Here is a 16,942-nt window from a genome sequence, read left to right as displayed (position 1 = left end):
ATATTTGAAATATATTTCCTGATATTCTTTTATTAATGTATATTCGATCAGTGCTTATTATCTATTCAAGATGTATTATTAAAGTTAGGTACTATCTCTTCAGACAATGTTCTGATACATGTAGTTCCATTTGGTCAGTAGCTACTACATTAAATAATTCAGGCACGTAGCAACAGGGGTGCCGGGGGGGGGGGGGGCTGCCCCCCCCCCCCCCCCACTTTTTTTGCCAACATTACTTTTACTATTGGAAATGTTCATTGAAAGGCTGGTTGGCCCCCCACTTTATAGTACACTAAGTTAATATCAAGGAAAATGTAGTATAGAAAGCAGGAAAGTTGGTACCGGAAGAATTTGGCATTGAAAAAGTTGGCCTCTGTGTGTGTGTGTAAAAAAGATTTTACTTTTTATTTAAATCTATTCATTAAATAAACAATCTTCATTTCTACCAAAGCTCATTTCGAAATTCCAAACACTTCTCGAGATATTCTGAAATTAAAAATGACCTGCATTTTTTTTACTCATATTGTAAAGTATTTGATTGAAAAGAATTTCATTAGCGAAAGTAGGTACCCTATGAAAAGAGTTCCATACCTTTATTTTTTTAACACCTCAATTTTTTTAAGCGACTTAACAGCCTGTGCTTCTGCAATGAGTAATGGCCAATTCTACCACGATTATTGCCGAGATCAAAGAAATGCCGCGTACATTATTCTCCAAAAATCACGAACGTCATCAAAAAAATATCAAATCAGAAATTCGTATCAAACCTGAACAATTCAAATGCATGTTTGGCTGTAGATTGAAATACTTGTTTAGACCACATCGATGTGTCGTCTTTTGCATATGTAAATTTTTTCAATTCCAAGAATCTAAAGCAAGAAAAAAGTAACCTTGGACCCCCTCGGAAAACGCCGGCACCCCCCCCCCCCCCCCCGATAATCGCGAATTTGTGTTTAAATTGGCATGAAAAGTCAGAGGTTTGAAGCACTATAGAAGTCATCGACCCTCCCCTCCCCCAAATAATAGGTTTTTAAAGTTATGGCGTGTTTACGTTGTTTTTTTTTCTTTTTGTTTGTTTGTTTTATATATAGGGATAAATATTTTGTGGTACATGCATGATTATTCCGCTTACGTGTGATTGATTCCCAATTACTACTCATATCTAAGAACGAAACAAGATGTGTTTGTGAAACACTATGCACCCGGTGGGAACAGAGTTCGAAAAAGCTATTTTTAGCAATTAGGTCACAGTCAAGGTCACACGATCATTATCCTTGCTGTCATTTGAAATCACTTAAGTAGTGGAGTACGCATACAAAATATGAAGTCTCTATCTCCTATGGTTCAAAAGTTATGGCGAAAATTTGAAAAAAAAAACTATTTTTAGCATATAGGTTACATTTAAGGTCAAAAGGTCGTTGACCTTGTTGGTACTTGAAACAACTTAATTAGTGGAGTATACATACTAAATATTAAGTCTCTATCTCCTATGGTTAAAAAGGTATGGTGAAAGTTCGAAAAAGCTATTTTTAGCATATAGGTCACAGTCAAGGCCAGAAGGTCATTGACCGGTGTTAGTTGAAAGTGCTTAACTAGTGGAGTACGCACACCAAATATGAAGTCTCTATCTCTCACAGTTCAAAAGATATGACAAAGGTTAAAGTTGACAACAACTAGACAGACAAACAGACAAACAGACAGACAGAACAAAAACAATATACGCCCCGAATAAATTCGGGCGCATAAAAAGTAAAACTTTCTAAATACAAGTAACAGCTTTTCAAAAAGCTTGCCTGACGTAATCAATCAATATCTGTAAGAGAAGTGATAAACCTTTTGAGCAATACTTTTTTGTGTTTGAAATATGTCTTTTTATTTGAGAACCTTGTAAAAATATTTAATTATTTAACTTGTAAAAGAACGATGCCTTTGCTGCATTCTGAAGAGTTGTTAACAGAATGGTTAACGTATGTGGGTTTTCTGCCAATCGCAACTCCTCGGTCCCACTCCTCGGGCCTTATCTAGGGAAGGAGACCACAAATGTATTGTTAATTTATACGCCATGACACCCCCCCCCTTTCACAAACTTTGAAATAAAAGCATGGATATTGTATGTAGACCTATTTTCTGTGTAATATGGAGTTAACTTTATTAGGGCCCCGCAAGGATTTGCGGGTGCCCTATAGTAATCACTCTGTCCGTCCGTCTGTCTGTCTGTCTGTCTGTCCGTCTGTCACTCTTCCGTCCACAAATTTTCTGTTTTTTTCTAATAACTTTTTTTATGGTTGCCCAATCAAGTTCAAATTTGGTATGGTAGTTCAGTAGGCAGAAATACATATTTTGATGCTAAGTTTGGTTCTCTATGTCTTCTGGTTTGGAGCTGGGGTGGTTGGGTAGATTCCTTAACTATGCATAAGAATGAATGGGCAACTTTTTTTATGGTTGTCCTATCAAGTACAAATTTGGTATGATAGTTCAGTAGGCAGAAATACATATTTTGATGCTAAGTTTGGTTCTCTATGTCCCCTGGTTTGGAGCTGGGGTGGTGGGGTAGATTCCTTAACTTTATATACAAAAGCATTGGCAAAGAGAGATAACTGCTGAAGATATTCCTATTGTAAAACTGAATGCTGCTATGAGTCCCTTGGGATTAATTAGCTTTCCTCCTGAAGAAAATCCAGAGCATTATCTTTATCTGTCAAATTGAGATGAATTACCACCTCTGTCTGCAAATGAAGTTTGTTTTGAAGTTAAGTCAATTTGGAATGCTATGAACACTCTGAAATGTGGATTTAAATATTATAATTTTTTATAATTTATATTTGTTAAATAGTTATGATTTCATTGAATTCTAATAACAAGAAATAGATTAAAGAAGATTTTTTGAACCATTTTTTGATTTACTTTTTTCACTTTATGTTAATTCAAGCATATTAATTTTTAGAATAGCTGTATAAAAACCCCATTCTATCATTAATACTGAAAAAGTTCTTATTGTACTTTAGAAGAAAATGATGAGAGAGGTACAATTAATCCCTTGGGATTAATTATCTAGCCAGCTGCAGAAAATTTAGTAGGCTTTTCTTTATTCTGTCACTTTAAGATTAATGAAAACCTTTGTCTGCAACTGCTGTTTGTTTGAAGTTAAGGTCAAGCCTTCATGATATTTGCATTCATTCAACTGAAGGCTGGCATTTTATATAACACAAATTCTTCATAATTGTTTAAATATACATTAAGTTGTTCTTTACTGCCTAATGTAAGTACAAGGATATTATTTTCAGGTTTTTGAATATTCAGGAATTATTTTGAAATTTTAAGAATACAGTTGATGTTGCTTATTCTTCGTACATTTTTTAATCATTCCGTAAGCTGCACCCTATTAATTCTACCCCATGGCGGGGCCCTTGCTGACTGGTCAGTTTTCTAGTTCAATGTAATGATATTATCTAAAATATACTATAAAAGGGACTTCTAACTCCGTTTTTACTATGAACAGGAAATATATAAATATTTTAAATCCGATGATGTCGATATTTCGACCTCTGACGAAAAGACCCGAGATGATGCGATTGACTTTTCTGCAAGTAGATTGATCTACCCCTGGATCTAAATTTAAAGCTACACCTATTGTGAAATCTGTTGTCAAATCATTCATTGTGAACATTTTAGAGAATGGATATAGCTAAATACATATGTTGTAGGAAAGCATTTTCTCCAGTGAAGTAAACATTAGTAGTTTGTGTCCATTGATCTTTTTTTTCTGAAACGTGGGTACTATAATTTTTTGAGAACGAAATAGGTAAAACCAACATTCAGGCCTTTGTGGAAAAGAAATTCAAGATTTTGCACAGGTAAATTGTCTGGAACCTGGTTGAACTGCGTCGATCGTTTGTGGTGATTGGACTAGTCCATTAAAATATGGAATAAACCAACAGAGGGGAAACAAATTAGAGAAATCATTTCTTTTGTTTTGCATGTCCATATTCTGATACATACGATTCATATTTTGTTTTAAGGAATAAGATATGATTTGTAGATAGAATTTCTGAATCATAAGAAGATGGAGGTTACAATAACAAACTTTATTTAATTCCATGGAAGTTAGCACCCCTATTCATACAATAGAACAATCCAAGAAAAGGCGCGAAGATCGCTGAATCGTGACATTTGGCGCGAAAAGAGCGATTCACCCCTTTTGTAGAACATAAATGAACTGATCCAGTAGTATAGAAATGCAGAAACAAAGATACACGGACACGTTGAAACGGTAAATCACATGGAATAATCTGTTTCATGCAAACAGAGTAAACAAAGTAAATACTGCACTATTTTGCATCAGTAAAATCATTGATTCCCTGAAAAAAGTTTCTTTTAAAATGCAGGTAAAAGATTTCCAATGTAAATCAGCTTGCACAAAATCTAGCTCTCTGGGTATGATCTATTACTTTCGGATCAAGCAATTATCAATCCTTATACAGCCTGACGCCGTGACGTCAGGCAATAACAAGGGGGTTCCGAAGGATAGCTTCCGAAAGATCATCATCATAAAGAAGAAAGCACCGCATAATGCTGTGTCTACATCATAAGGATAACGAAATGCAAAATCTACTGCACGGAATGCTAACTGGACCGGACATAATATTTAACGATCAGCATCATAATAATAACAGAAATACTACACATAATAATTAATATACTGTATATTATGTAAGAAGTACTTAATATATTGTTGTGTTTACTGCATATAATGTTAGAACTACAGCATATAATGTTAAAAGCACTTCATATAATGATATATGTACATAATATAATGACATATCTAAATCATATAATGAGAGAAGTACTGCATATAATGGAAGTTGTACACGATATAATGTAAAAACTATTTCATATAATTAAAATAGTACCGCATATAATGAAGGAAATACTGCATATAATGTTTAATCCTCATATAAGACAGTCCCGGCGTTCCATATTTTCTCATTTGTTCGCCTGCTTTTCATGTTAAAAAGCTGGCATTTTTAGGCTTATTTTCTGAATTTAGCATCATAAAAGATACATGGATCCGACCGCAAAATTCTAAAGTTTCAGACCGTAAATGTAAAAGAATTTTATTTTCAATGGTAACAACTTTCAATTTTAAAACATGATCAATATCCTGTTTTTTGGATTGATTTCTTTATGCAGCATTGTCATTTTTCGGTGCTACATTTCGACAAAACCACGACGCGTAAGGAAAATGTGCAACATAACTCGAAAAAATACTTATCTTTTATATGAGAATTTAAAATTTTCAACTAAATAGTATCAAAGAAAGCTGGAAAATTTTAATTTGTAAATACCTATGGTGAAATTATACAGATGTAACATCATATCATTTATTAATGAAGTCCCATTTAAAGGATCGACTTTAAAACTTTAAGATTATGAATTTAAAGAATATGTACCTTTAACAAGAGATATTTTATTGGGGCTATGTCTCGTATAAAAGGTCAATAATGTTCATTTTATTACAAAAAGAATGTGACCTTAATTTGTGCAATAAGCCAAGAGAGCTTAGAAAGTGCGTTGAGCTGTATAGTTTAACGATCAGCAAATATGCTCTTCTGAATAGTTGCAACACGAGGCTTTCGGTGTCAAGAAAGGTAAATAAAATATATATTGTGAACTGGTACGGCAAAGGTTAAGTTTAAATATGTCATCTCCATTCCGTTTATCAGAGAAAAGCGTAAAACTACCAGTTTTTACATGTTCATATGATTTGCTCCAAAAACGATACATACGCGTACTTAAAGCTGCTTAATCCGAAACATGCACATATTATCTTACACAATAAAAGTGCGTCATTATAACAACATTGTCTTCGTTTGTAAGGCTCATTATATAAACTGCATTCTAGAAGACTTGGATTTAATTCTAAAGGTGGTAATCCTACTTATACTCATACTTCCCTTTCTATGGAAGAAATTCTTCAAAATCACCTGTCAGTTTTGAATACTTTGAATATTCCACAGAGCCAAAATGAATTTGAACTACCTTATAAATATTGGATTCCGAAACTTCATAAGAATCCTTACAAACAAAGATACATTGCAGGTTCCAGTAAATGTTCAACCAAGCCTATTTCGTTACTCCTCACTAAAATATTGACAGTAGTGAAGGAAAAACTTCAAGAGTACTGTGCAACTGTATATTCAAGAAGTGGTGTGAATCAGATGTGGATACTTAAGAATTCTAAAGAACTTTTGGACAATTTGAAATCACAAGACTTTACAAAAATCAACAGCTTAAAAACTTACGACTTTTCAACTTTATACACAACAATTCCCCACGACAAATTAAAATCCAGGCTTTTTGATATCATTGACAGCTGCTTCTTCAATAAAAATGGAACTCGTAAATTTACTTACCTCGTCATTGGTCATTTGCAAAATTATTTTGTTAAAACAGATTCTGATTGCACACATAAGTACTCTGAAGTTGACATCAAAAAGATGCTTGAGTTTCTGATTGATAATATCTATGTGGTTTTTGATGACCAGGTATTCAACAAACTATTGGAATTCCCATGGGTACCAATTGCGCTCCGTTATTAGCAGACCTATTTTTATATTCATATGAAGCAGAATTTATGCAAAACCTTGTGCGTGAAAAGAAGAAAACACTTGCTGTGGCCTTCAACTAGACATTTAGATACTAGTATATTGACGACGTATTGTCAATTAATGATGATAATTTCCATTCCTGCGTCGATACGATATATCCTGGTGAGCTTGAGATAAAAGATACCACAGAGTCCAACACTTCTGCTTCATACTTGGATAATTTACTTGAAAAAGACACTAATGGTAATCCAACAACCAAGCTATATGATAAACGTGATGACTTTCTTTTCTAAAACTTATGCAGGGATACGGAATATATATCTCAGTTGATTCGATACGCAAGAGCATGCTCTATGAACAATTTCTAAAACGAGGTAAATTATTGACAAGCAAGTTGATGAAACAAGAATATCAGCAGTCTAGTTTAAAGTCATCATTTCGAAAGTTCTATGGTCGATACAATGACCCTGTCAGGAAATACAATTTATCATTGAGTAAAATGCTGACTGACGTTTTTCATACCAATTGTTAGTCCATTATTTATACACTAAATTGACGACAGATTTTTTCCGTTATTTCCTGATCATGACAAGGACCACACAGCGGATGAGACCGGTCGGCAGGGGATGCTTACTCCTCCATGGCACCTGATCCCACCTCTGATGTTTCGGGGGTCCGTGTTTGCTCTGCTCTTATTTTGTATTGTTTAATGGACTTTGAGATTGAATACTGTTCGTTATCTCCATATCCTTCATAAAAAATGTATAAAAATAAATTATAAGATTGATTAATAGTTTATTACGACAATCCTTACAACTAAAACATACATCAAAAACCTTATTGACAAACTGAAGTTCCTGACGGGAAGTTAAGATAATTTCGTGAAGTCCCCTTCGAAAAAAATAAATTTATCGGTTATATCTAAATTATGAAGAACAAACCCGAGTATTTTTTTTTCATAAGTACTTAGAAGCCTAAGTCATAACATATCTTTTAAAAAATATGAAATTAATTGGATATAATTCACAGTAATTTTTATAATGATATGCACATTATTTAAACGAATAAAAGAAAATCAGATACATTGTATTTTTAAAGATTTTTTTTAAAGGAAGTATAGTAACGAAGGCTAAAAAATTGTTCGTGTACAGGTACAAGTATTTTGTTGTGAAAAAAGAAATGCTCGGGTCTGTTCTTCAGAATGAGATATAAGTGATAAGGTGATTTCACGCAATTGCAAATAGCGATATCGTCATAGGATTATTTTTTGTGTGACCCAACAAAAACTATTTTTTTAACTTTTGAATTTTGGTATCTTTTAAAAGAAAAAGACTTTGGGGATATAATTTGACAAAAGTTGAAACAATTTATGGACAATTATTTTTCAAGAAGAATATATTTTTTTCGCGATTAAAATCGGACTAAGCGGCTTTAATATTATCTTTAAACTGTCAAAACCTTTCATTATTTACAATGAAATGTATGGAGATAACGAACACTTGTAACAGTATTCAAGCTCTGAAATCCACTAAACAATTCAGAATTAGACAGCAAAGCAAACACTGACCTCATTTATAGAGCAAAAACGGACCTCATAAACATCAGAGGTGGAATCAGGTGCTATGAAAGGGTAAGCATCCCCTGCTGACCGGTCACACCCACCGTGTACTCGATCTTTCTCATGATCGGGAAATAACGGATAAATCCATCGACAATTCAGTGTGCAAATAATGGCATAACAATTAGTATAAAGGACGTCAGTCAGCATTTTACTCAATGATAAATTGTATTTCCTGACACGGTCATTGTATCGACCATAGAACTTACGAAATGTAACTTTAAACGAGATTGCTGATATTCTTGTTTAATCAACTTGTTTGTCAATAGTTAACCTCGTTTTAGAAATTGTTCGTTCGTAGCACAAGCTCTGGCGTTGCGAACATCTGAGAGATACAAACCCTGTATGTAGGCGATGAAGGTATATTGCTGCAAAAGTAAGAGAAGTTGACGATTGAACATTTTAAGTCAGCACATTTATCATAAAGCTTGGTTATTAGATTACTATTAACGTCTTTTTAAAGTAAACAATCCAAATATGAGACAGATGTGTCAGATTCTGTGGTATCTTTTATCTCAAGCTAATCGTATCGAAATAAGATTGGAAATTATCATTGTTAGTTGACAATACGTCGTCGATATATCTAAAGTTGAAGGCCACAGCAAGTGTTTTCCTCTTTTCACGTACAATATTTTGGATAAAAATTCTGCTTCGTATGAATACAAAAAAGTCTGCTAATAACAGGGCGCGTTTGGTACCCATGAGAATTCCAATACTAGTAGATTGTTTTAAGACCTGGGCTCCAAAAACAACATTGATATTGTCAACAGAAACTCAAGCATCTTTGTGATGTCAATTTCAGAATACTTGTGTGTACAATTGGAATGTTTTTAACAAAATAATTTTGCAAATGACCAATGAAAAGGTAAGTTTTACGAGTTCCATTTTGATTGAAAAAAGCAGCTGTCAAAGATATCAAAAATGAAACCTCCGTCTCCCGTATGATTATACTGGGATAATTATTATTATAAGAAATGTGTAAGATCAGAAAGTAAAATAGGAGGTACACAACAGCATTATGTTATTATAAAGAATCTATAAAATTTTATTCAGTGATGTAGGAGGAGTTGCGGATAAGAGGTGGATACCCTTCAATACTAAAAAAAAGAATGACACAGTCCATGTTTTGCCATGGGAAACCCAAAATATGTGTCCGATCAAAAAGTAACATAGAAGGTGCACAATAACAATACACTGTATGTAACGAAGACCCCGTGAGAGTTTCATAAATTTTCAATTAGTAGTATAAGAGAAGTTGCGGATAAGAGAAGGGTACCCCAGAGCGTAACAGAAAGACAGATGAACGTAGACGGACGGATATCCCGGTCACAATGTATACCCCCTGCTTTCAAGCGGGGCTATAAATCTAAAGAAATTATACGGGTTTCACTTTTTCAAAGCTGGGTGGATTCCAAAATTCTAGGGTGTTCTCGTATTAATTTTGAGACCTCTTCTATCACAACTATTTCCCCTGAACAGACATATGCCCAAAGTCTATCGGCAGCGTCAATGTACATACACTGAATTTCACTCTCAAAAGAAGTTTCTCCTAATCTCACTTCATTTTCAATGCTACCGCTTTGTGTTAACACTAGAATTTCATTGCTTTGTTCAATTCCAATCAAGATTCTCTCATGTTTGGTTAAACACATATCTATTCCTCTTCCACTTTTCCAATCTAGCACATTTTCACTAAATCGAAAAGAAGTTTGCCAATAAAACTTCAGGGATCTGCTAGATAGGATTAACAATGTACGATCTGAAAGTTCTTGTATCCTTAACGGAACCTCTTCTTCAGTGGATATAAACTTCAAGAATTTCCCTTTTTTAGATAGATATGCAATACCAATCTTTCCACCTTGAAGACACACCAACACACTATTATCACCTGCTATGTGGATTCCATACACATTTGCGTTATGTATTTTAAAATCAATAAAAGTAGACAATGAATTTTTTTTGTTTACACATAAAATGCTTTCTTTTAAAGAAAGCAATACTTTCCCGTTGGTCATGGCATCAATGCTCCTAGCATATTTGGACATATCGCTACAATCGATATCAAATGTAATTATTTTATGTCCCTGTATATTCATTTTACACAAATTCTGGTAGGTATATAACCATAAATAAGGTTCTTTTGAAGCGTGAGTAACGCATAAGGAATACACAGTGCCTTCCAAAGAACAAGGAAGCGTTTTTGTTTTTAAACCATTCGTCACTTCTTCCGGTATGGACACGACTTCTGGTAGATTGTGATGATGATTCTTCTCTTCCTTACAGTCAAAACATAGTTCACACTTGCATACTTCACAGGGACTAAGAATGCTGTCAACAGATCCACACTTATCACAACGAGCATTTGCAACTTGAGCAAGAGAATACACGGCCATACTGTAATTAAAAAAAATGTAATCATTCAAAATTAAATTTCATTTTTTTTCCAAACAATCCCCTTTTTAATAAAAAAATATCAATAAATATATTTCTAACGATGCATAGATATTTTCCCTGTAATGTATTTGCAAGTAACATTACTTTATCCCCTGTTTAAAATTGGAGAAAAGGACAAAGTATTAACCGCTGAATCTGGCTCCTTAAAAATCATAGTTAAAACTGTGATAGTTTGTAGATAAGAACTTAAATTGATGCATGGTTTAAAACCAGCACTAATTTTAATTCAAAGCATACATGGAGGCCACAGGAGGGTGCAGAAATAGGACGTTTTCCAGAATTTTCTCAATTCTGGTGGAATTTCATCATATTTGATATACTTTTTTCTTCGGAAAACATAGAGTACAAGCTTACCTATTTAAGATTTTTACACACAAGATGCATGTGATACTAGTGTATGAAATATATAATTTTGGTAGATACCAGGGGCCAAAAAGGGGTCTTTCCTTATCCTTTTTTGAGTTTGAAAGTACAGTTTTTAGTTTAAACTTTTAGTGCAGGTCTCATTTTGTTCCCTGCTATCACTGAAAATGGGAGATTTTAATTTGGGTCCGTCTTTCCGTCCATCTAGCTGTATTTCTGTCTGTCGTTTCCGCGCAATATCTCAAGAACCCTTTGAGCTTTTGCAATGAAATTTTGCATAGCAACTCTCCATGGCATAAAAAGAACCCTAGAGATTTTGATGTCAAAAGGTCAAGGTCTTAATTAATAAAATCTGTCTGTTTTCACACGTTCGTTTCCGCGCGAGTTCTACGAAATCTTTGGTTTCAGATTTGTTTCAATTACTTATTTTTCGTACCAACAATTCTTAAAATGCAGTTTTGTGGAAAAAACAAGTTGAATTTGTAGTTTAATTAAAGGTGTGTCTACAATATCGTTTTAAGTCAACACTTTGCAAATTCCATGGTTAATAGTATGACCTTGTTTGCAAATACATTCTGTCATGGGATATGATTTTGATTGATGTTGACTGACGTCTCTCATACAAATTGTTTTAAAAATAGTTTCGATAATGAATTGACTACGGATTTTCTCGTTTATACGATCACGAAAAAGAGCACAAGGCGGATATGGCGGTCGAGAGGGGATTCTTACTTCTCCATGTCTCCTAATTTCAGAGGTGCTCAAAATTTATATTCTTTCAGAATCTTTTTGAGCTTATCGTCACATTTCATTGAAAATACTTGTTAAAATTTTCAAATTATGAAGGTTTTGTCCTTTTGAGGTGAATTTCGTTTATTGTCGCAGAAAAAAAATGTATTTTTCGAATGCTATCGCTAAACTGGGTCCATAGGACAATATCATTACAACCATAGAATGTTCTATCTGATTCGCAAGTATTATTGAGTCCTAAGTAAACTAAATTTGCATGGATATTGATCTTGGCATGCATAACTCACTAAAAAAAATATGTGGTATTTGGTTTACAAAATTTATCATGGAATCTTCAAAATCTTTGATTACTTTTTCTGCAGGGACGGTGTGGTCTGTTCCATATTACAGCTGTTGTTATCCATATATATATATATATATATATATATATATATATATATATATATATATATATATATATATATATATATATATATATATATATATATATATATATATATATATATATATATATGCCTACTTCTTTTAGATTAAGGAGAGGCTTTAAATTGGCTTCTTATTTCTGCCGTTTATTTACTTGTTTCCCTGTGATGATACAAAGTAGAATCAAGTGTAGGGTACTTTCAAAATTTCACAAATCTTCAAAATCCTATGGACGGTGTGGTCGATAAGGAATTCAATGAGTTGGTACAAGTGATTGAAGTTATATTTTTTTTATTGGAGGACTGAGAAGGACAAAACTGTTTAACGACCCTCATAAATAAAGGCCCCTGACATTTAACATAGAAACATATCTATTATACGTATGAGTTAAATCTTACGAAAAACTTCAAGCCATGATTAGTCCGATAAGGAATCATCCTCTAGTTATGTTTATACTAGCTAGGACTTCGGCATGATCAATTCATGTTTCTTGGGGTAGGCTCAACACAAAATGAAGTCAAATTTAATATAAATAATTGCATATAATAAAGAAATTCTTCGTATGGACATCAGTGCATGATTAATCAAAATAATTAAAAGATCAATCATATTTTGTCATGGAAGCATTAAAAAGGTTTTAGAAACTGGTTTAGAAATCATGAATGTTACTAAAATTTTAAATATTTTTCATACATAACTGTAATAGTTTACAAAACAGATTTTGAGGAATTTTGTCATTCACTTAAAGCAAATATTGTACTGAATGACAAGGTGATATTTTTTTTAATAATATAGCATGAATATATCTTGGATCACGCTTGTAAACCTTTGTTTGACTTCGATCTAGACAAATATTTTACTTCATTGTTTTCCAAATTTTAAATAACACCCCCGTAATAGAAGAATCATTGAACATTTAAATCTTGGACACCGTCATTAAAATGATGCTTATAATCTAAATCTAAATGATTTGGAAAAATAAAATGTTAAAGGGCATGTTCCCACTTTTGATCGACTAACGTTGTTTCTTTATCGATTTTAAAGCAGAAATATTTATAAAGAAAAAACAAACCCACATGTCACTACGTTTCTTTATAAAGATCGTATCTTCAGTCATAATTGTCCTACATTATGAATTTCTACATGCTTGTACATGTAATTAAATGTATAATTCAATCTCAATTCTTTAAGACAGCATATTATTTTTCAGAGGGCAAAACTTTCCCCCTTAAAAATGCAAAATAATAAATAAAGATCAAATTCACTCACCTTTGGAATATAATACATACAGACTTAAATTCAAATGATATCTGTCAGTTCTAACCAGTTACATTGTCTGACCTGAAATTTATACATACCTGCCAGTGTGTTAAGATAAGTCGTGCACCGAAAAGAAGAAAGTACGGCTAGTGTGTGTCAAATCTGTCCAATCTGCAAAATCTCGAATAATTGGCCTAAATATATCTAATGAAAATCCATTTGCACCTGTAGTAATGCACAATAATGCACAACAAGGCATCAAAAATGGTGTCCTCTGTGCACTATTTTTTACTTTTCTTTAAAGTTTCTTCTGATATATGAACAGCTAGTATAATACACATTGTACTTTTATTGGTACAGATAATGATACATTGAAAAATTTTATTCTGTGATTTTTAAAATTTTTTTTTTAATATAAATAAAGTGATACAATTTCTGCTAAGTAAAAATTCCTAATTTTTTCATTATAAATGCCATAGTTTCCATGGTAACCAATTCACTAATTCGTTAAAATACCAGAACATACTTCAGAATGAGGTAGATTTGTTTTTTCGCGGAAAATTGAATTTATACATAGTATCATTTACAGCAGAATATTAAATATATTGTGGTTGTACATTGTAGATTTACAAATAAATTGATTTTGGGGGGTTGGGGGAGAGGAAAAATTCACAGGTACTAGGGTCTTGGTTTATAATTATATACATATATGCACCCTCATCGATAAGTAAAAAGTTTTTTTTTTAAAACTTATAAATAAGGTACATGTACATATTCAAACCAAAACCCAAGTACCCGATTAAAAATTAGCCCCCCCCAAATAGGCCGAGTAATTGATACAAAAGACTTTTTTTTATTTTAGAGAAAAAAAATGAAATGTCTTTATTGAAGCGCAAAAATTTACAGTTTTAATTAATTGTATTTGAACAATACCTTATGCTTGAGTTTTCTCTTTTATTGTTTAAGGGTGTTCCAAATGTGATGTTTCAAGGATTTCTCACAAACATAGAAAGGAGGATTCAGGTTTTCCCTTACATTAAATCTGGGGCATCTAATGTAAGATCTTTGGGAAGTCTGGAAGCGGAGATTTTTTTTCGGTGAATTTCAAGATTTGGATCCAAAACGGTCAGGTGTTGTTAAAGCCAAAGAAATCCTTTTTGTGCTGGAGACTGCGTTTTATTCATATGAATAAAACAAGACTCATGCCGGACAGACCGTTTCATATGTCACTCTCAAGAGCAAAAGTGTATTCAGTGAAAGAACTTCTATCTGAATGAGATATGAAATGTACCCAGTCATTGAATTACCTAATTTTTGTGACTGAGATTATTCCTAGGTAGTTCTTAATTTTCCAAAAAAATATATGAAGGAGTTTTTTGTTTTTTTTTTGGTTTAGAATTTACATATATTAAATTTACAAAGCTTCCTTATAATGTAATCTTCAAAATTATTTTTTTTTTTTTTTAAAATAATCCAGTTCATTTTGTTATTTTAAAATTATACAATAGAGACCATGTCTTTGATTCCAAGACGAAGGCGAAAAGAACAGCAAAGAGAAAATTAGCATTGATCCCCAATCCAGAAGCAGCACTACAAGGAGTTGCGCCAGTACGACAACGTCACAAATACGACCAAAGCAAGATATTGTCACACAAGAGACTTAGCATAGAACAAGATTAAAACTTGAGCAATATAAGCATTTCTTTACACAGAAAAATGAATACAGAATATACATTTGTAAATTATTTTATGAAAAATAAAACAAATTAAAAAATTCAACAACATCAAAAACGGATTTCCATATTATTGCAAAATTAAATTTTCATCGTAATGTGAGTATTATCTTAACGTTACCTGACAGTTAAGGTTATCACAGTTTAAAACAAAAATAAGAAAAAAAAATGATTATGGAAAGTTGAAATTCTTATACAATGACTTAAAAAACCAGAAGTCTCTGTCGAGACTGAAGCTCTACTGGTTTGAACTTATAGCAAAGGAAGAGAAAGTGCTTAAGCAGCTGGGATTTGAAACTTTATAAACAGCATTAAATAGTATAATGATCGTTGATAAAGTCTCTTTATGTTCTTAGTGTAGTCTACTTGTGTGCCAAGTTATACTGAAATCAGACCGAAACTGTAGGAGGAGTAGCATTTTGAAACAATTTTACAGACATTTCTATTTTTAGTAACCACTGAACACCGTTCATCAAAATTAAAATTCAATACACAGAATTATGTATCTTAGTGTATTCTACTTGTGTGCCAAGTAATACTGAAATCAGACAAAACTGTAGGAGGAGTAGCATTTTGAAACAATTTTACAGATATTTCTATTTTTAGTAACCACGACAAAACCATTCATCGAAATCAAAAACCGATAAACAGAATTATGTATCTTAGTGTATTCTACTTGTTTGCCAAGTTATACTGAAATCAGACCAAAACTGTAGGAGGAGTAGCATTTTGAAAGAATTTCACAGAAATTTCTATTTTTAGTAACCACGGCAACACCCTTCAACCAAATCAAAAACCAATGCACAGAATTATGTATCTTAGTGTAGTCTACTTGTGTGCCAAGTTATACTGAAATCAGACCAAAACTGTAGGAGGAGTAGCATTTTGAAACAATTTTACAGAAATTTCTATTTTTAGTAACCACGGCAACACCGTTCATCCAAATCGAAAACCGATAAACAGAATTATGTAACTTAGTGTATTCTACTTTTGTGCCAAATTATACTGAAATCAGACCAAAACTGTAGGAGGAGTAGCATTTTGAAAGAATTTCACAGAAATTTCTATTTTTAGTAACCACGGCAACACTGTTCATCGAAATCAAAAACCGATAAACAGAATTATGTATCTTAGTGTATTCTACTTGTTTGCCAACTTATACTGAAATCAGATCAAAACTGTAGGAGGAGTAGCATTTTGAAAGAATTTCACAGAAATTTCTATTTTTAGTAACCACGGCAACACCGTTCATCCAAATCAAAAACCGATACACAGAATTATGTATCTTAGTGTAGTCTACTTGTGTGCCAAGTAATATTGAAATCAGACCAAAATTGTAGGAGGAGTAGCATTTTGAAAGAATTTCACAGAAATTTCTATTTTTAGTAACCACGGCAACACCGTTCATCGAAATCAAAAACCGATACACAGAATTATGTATCTTAGTGTAGTCTACTTGTGTGCCAAGTTATATTGAAATTAGACCAAAACTGTAGGAGGAGTAGCATTTTGAAAATTGTTTACAGACAGACGGACAGACAGACAGACGGACAGACGGACGGACGCCGGACGCATTACTATCGCATAAGCTCTTCTGGTCTCTGACCAGTAGAGCTAAAAACAAAGAGGAAAAAACAGGTTAGGGATCCTTGACATCTTATTCTATGCCTTTAAGTTAGTTAAGCCTTAAGAGGGCACGACGTCTGGTGGGCTTTTAAATGAGGAGCGCCAAT

The 16,942-nt window shown here is 32.9% G+C and overlaps 1 protein-coding gene across 1 annotated transcript; it reads right to left on the bottom strand.

Annotated features, from left to right (window-relative positions):
* Positions 1-9,209: 9,209 nt before the first annotated feature.
* On the bottom strand, positions 9,210-13,581 carry LOC134279939 (uncharacterized). Its single transcript, XM_062762345.1, has 2 exons — positions 13,486-13,581; positions 9,210-10,620 (listed from the first exon to the last, which is right to left on the bottom strand). Exon 2 carries the CDS (start codon positions 10,617-10,619, stop codon positions 9,621-9,623), a length of 999 nt encoding a protein of 332 aa, XP_062618329.1. The 5' UTR covers position 10,620; positions 13,486-13,581; the 3' UTR covers positions 9,210-9,620.
* Between the last annotated feature and the right edge of the window lie 3,361 nt (positions 13,582-16,942).

This window comes from Saccostrea cucullata, unplaced genomic scaffold, assembly GCF_032062105.1.
Source record: "Saccostrea cucullata isolate Sc308-1 unplaced genomic scaffold, CSIRO_AGI_Scuc_v1 ctg1860, whole genome shotgun sequence".
NCBI lineage: Eukaryota > Metazoa > Mollusca > Bivalvia > Ostreida > Ostreidae > Saccostrea > Saccostrea cuccullata.
The sequence above is the reverse complement of the archived record's forward strand: the minus strand, read 5'-3'. Positions and strand labels throughout refer to the sequence as shown.

Coding starts and splice junctions, on each gene's coding strand:
- LOC134279939 (XM_062762345.1), bottom strand. CDS start 10,619: ATGGCCGTGTATTCTCTTGCTCAAGTTGCAAATGCTCGTTGTGATAAG.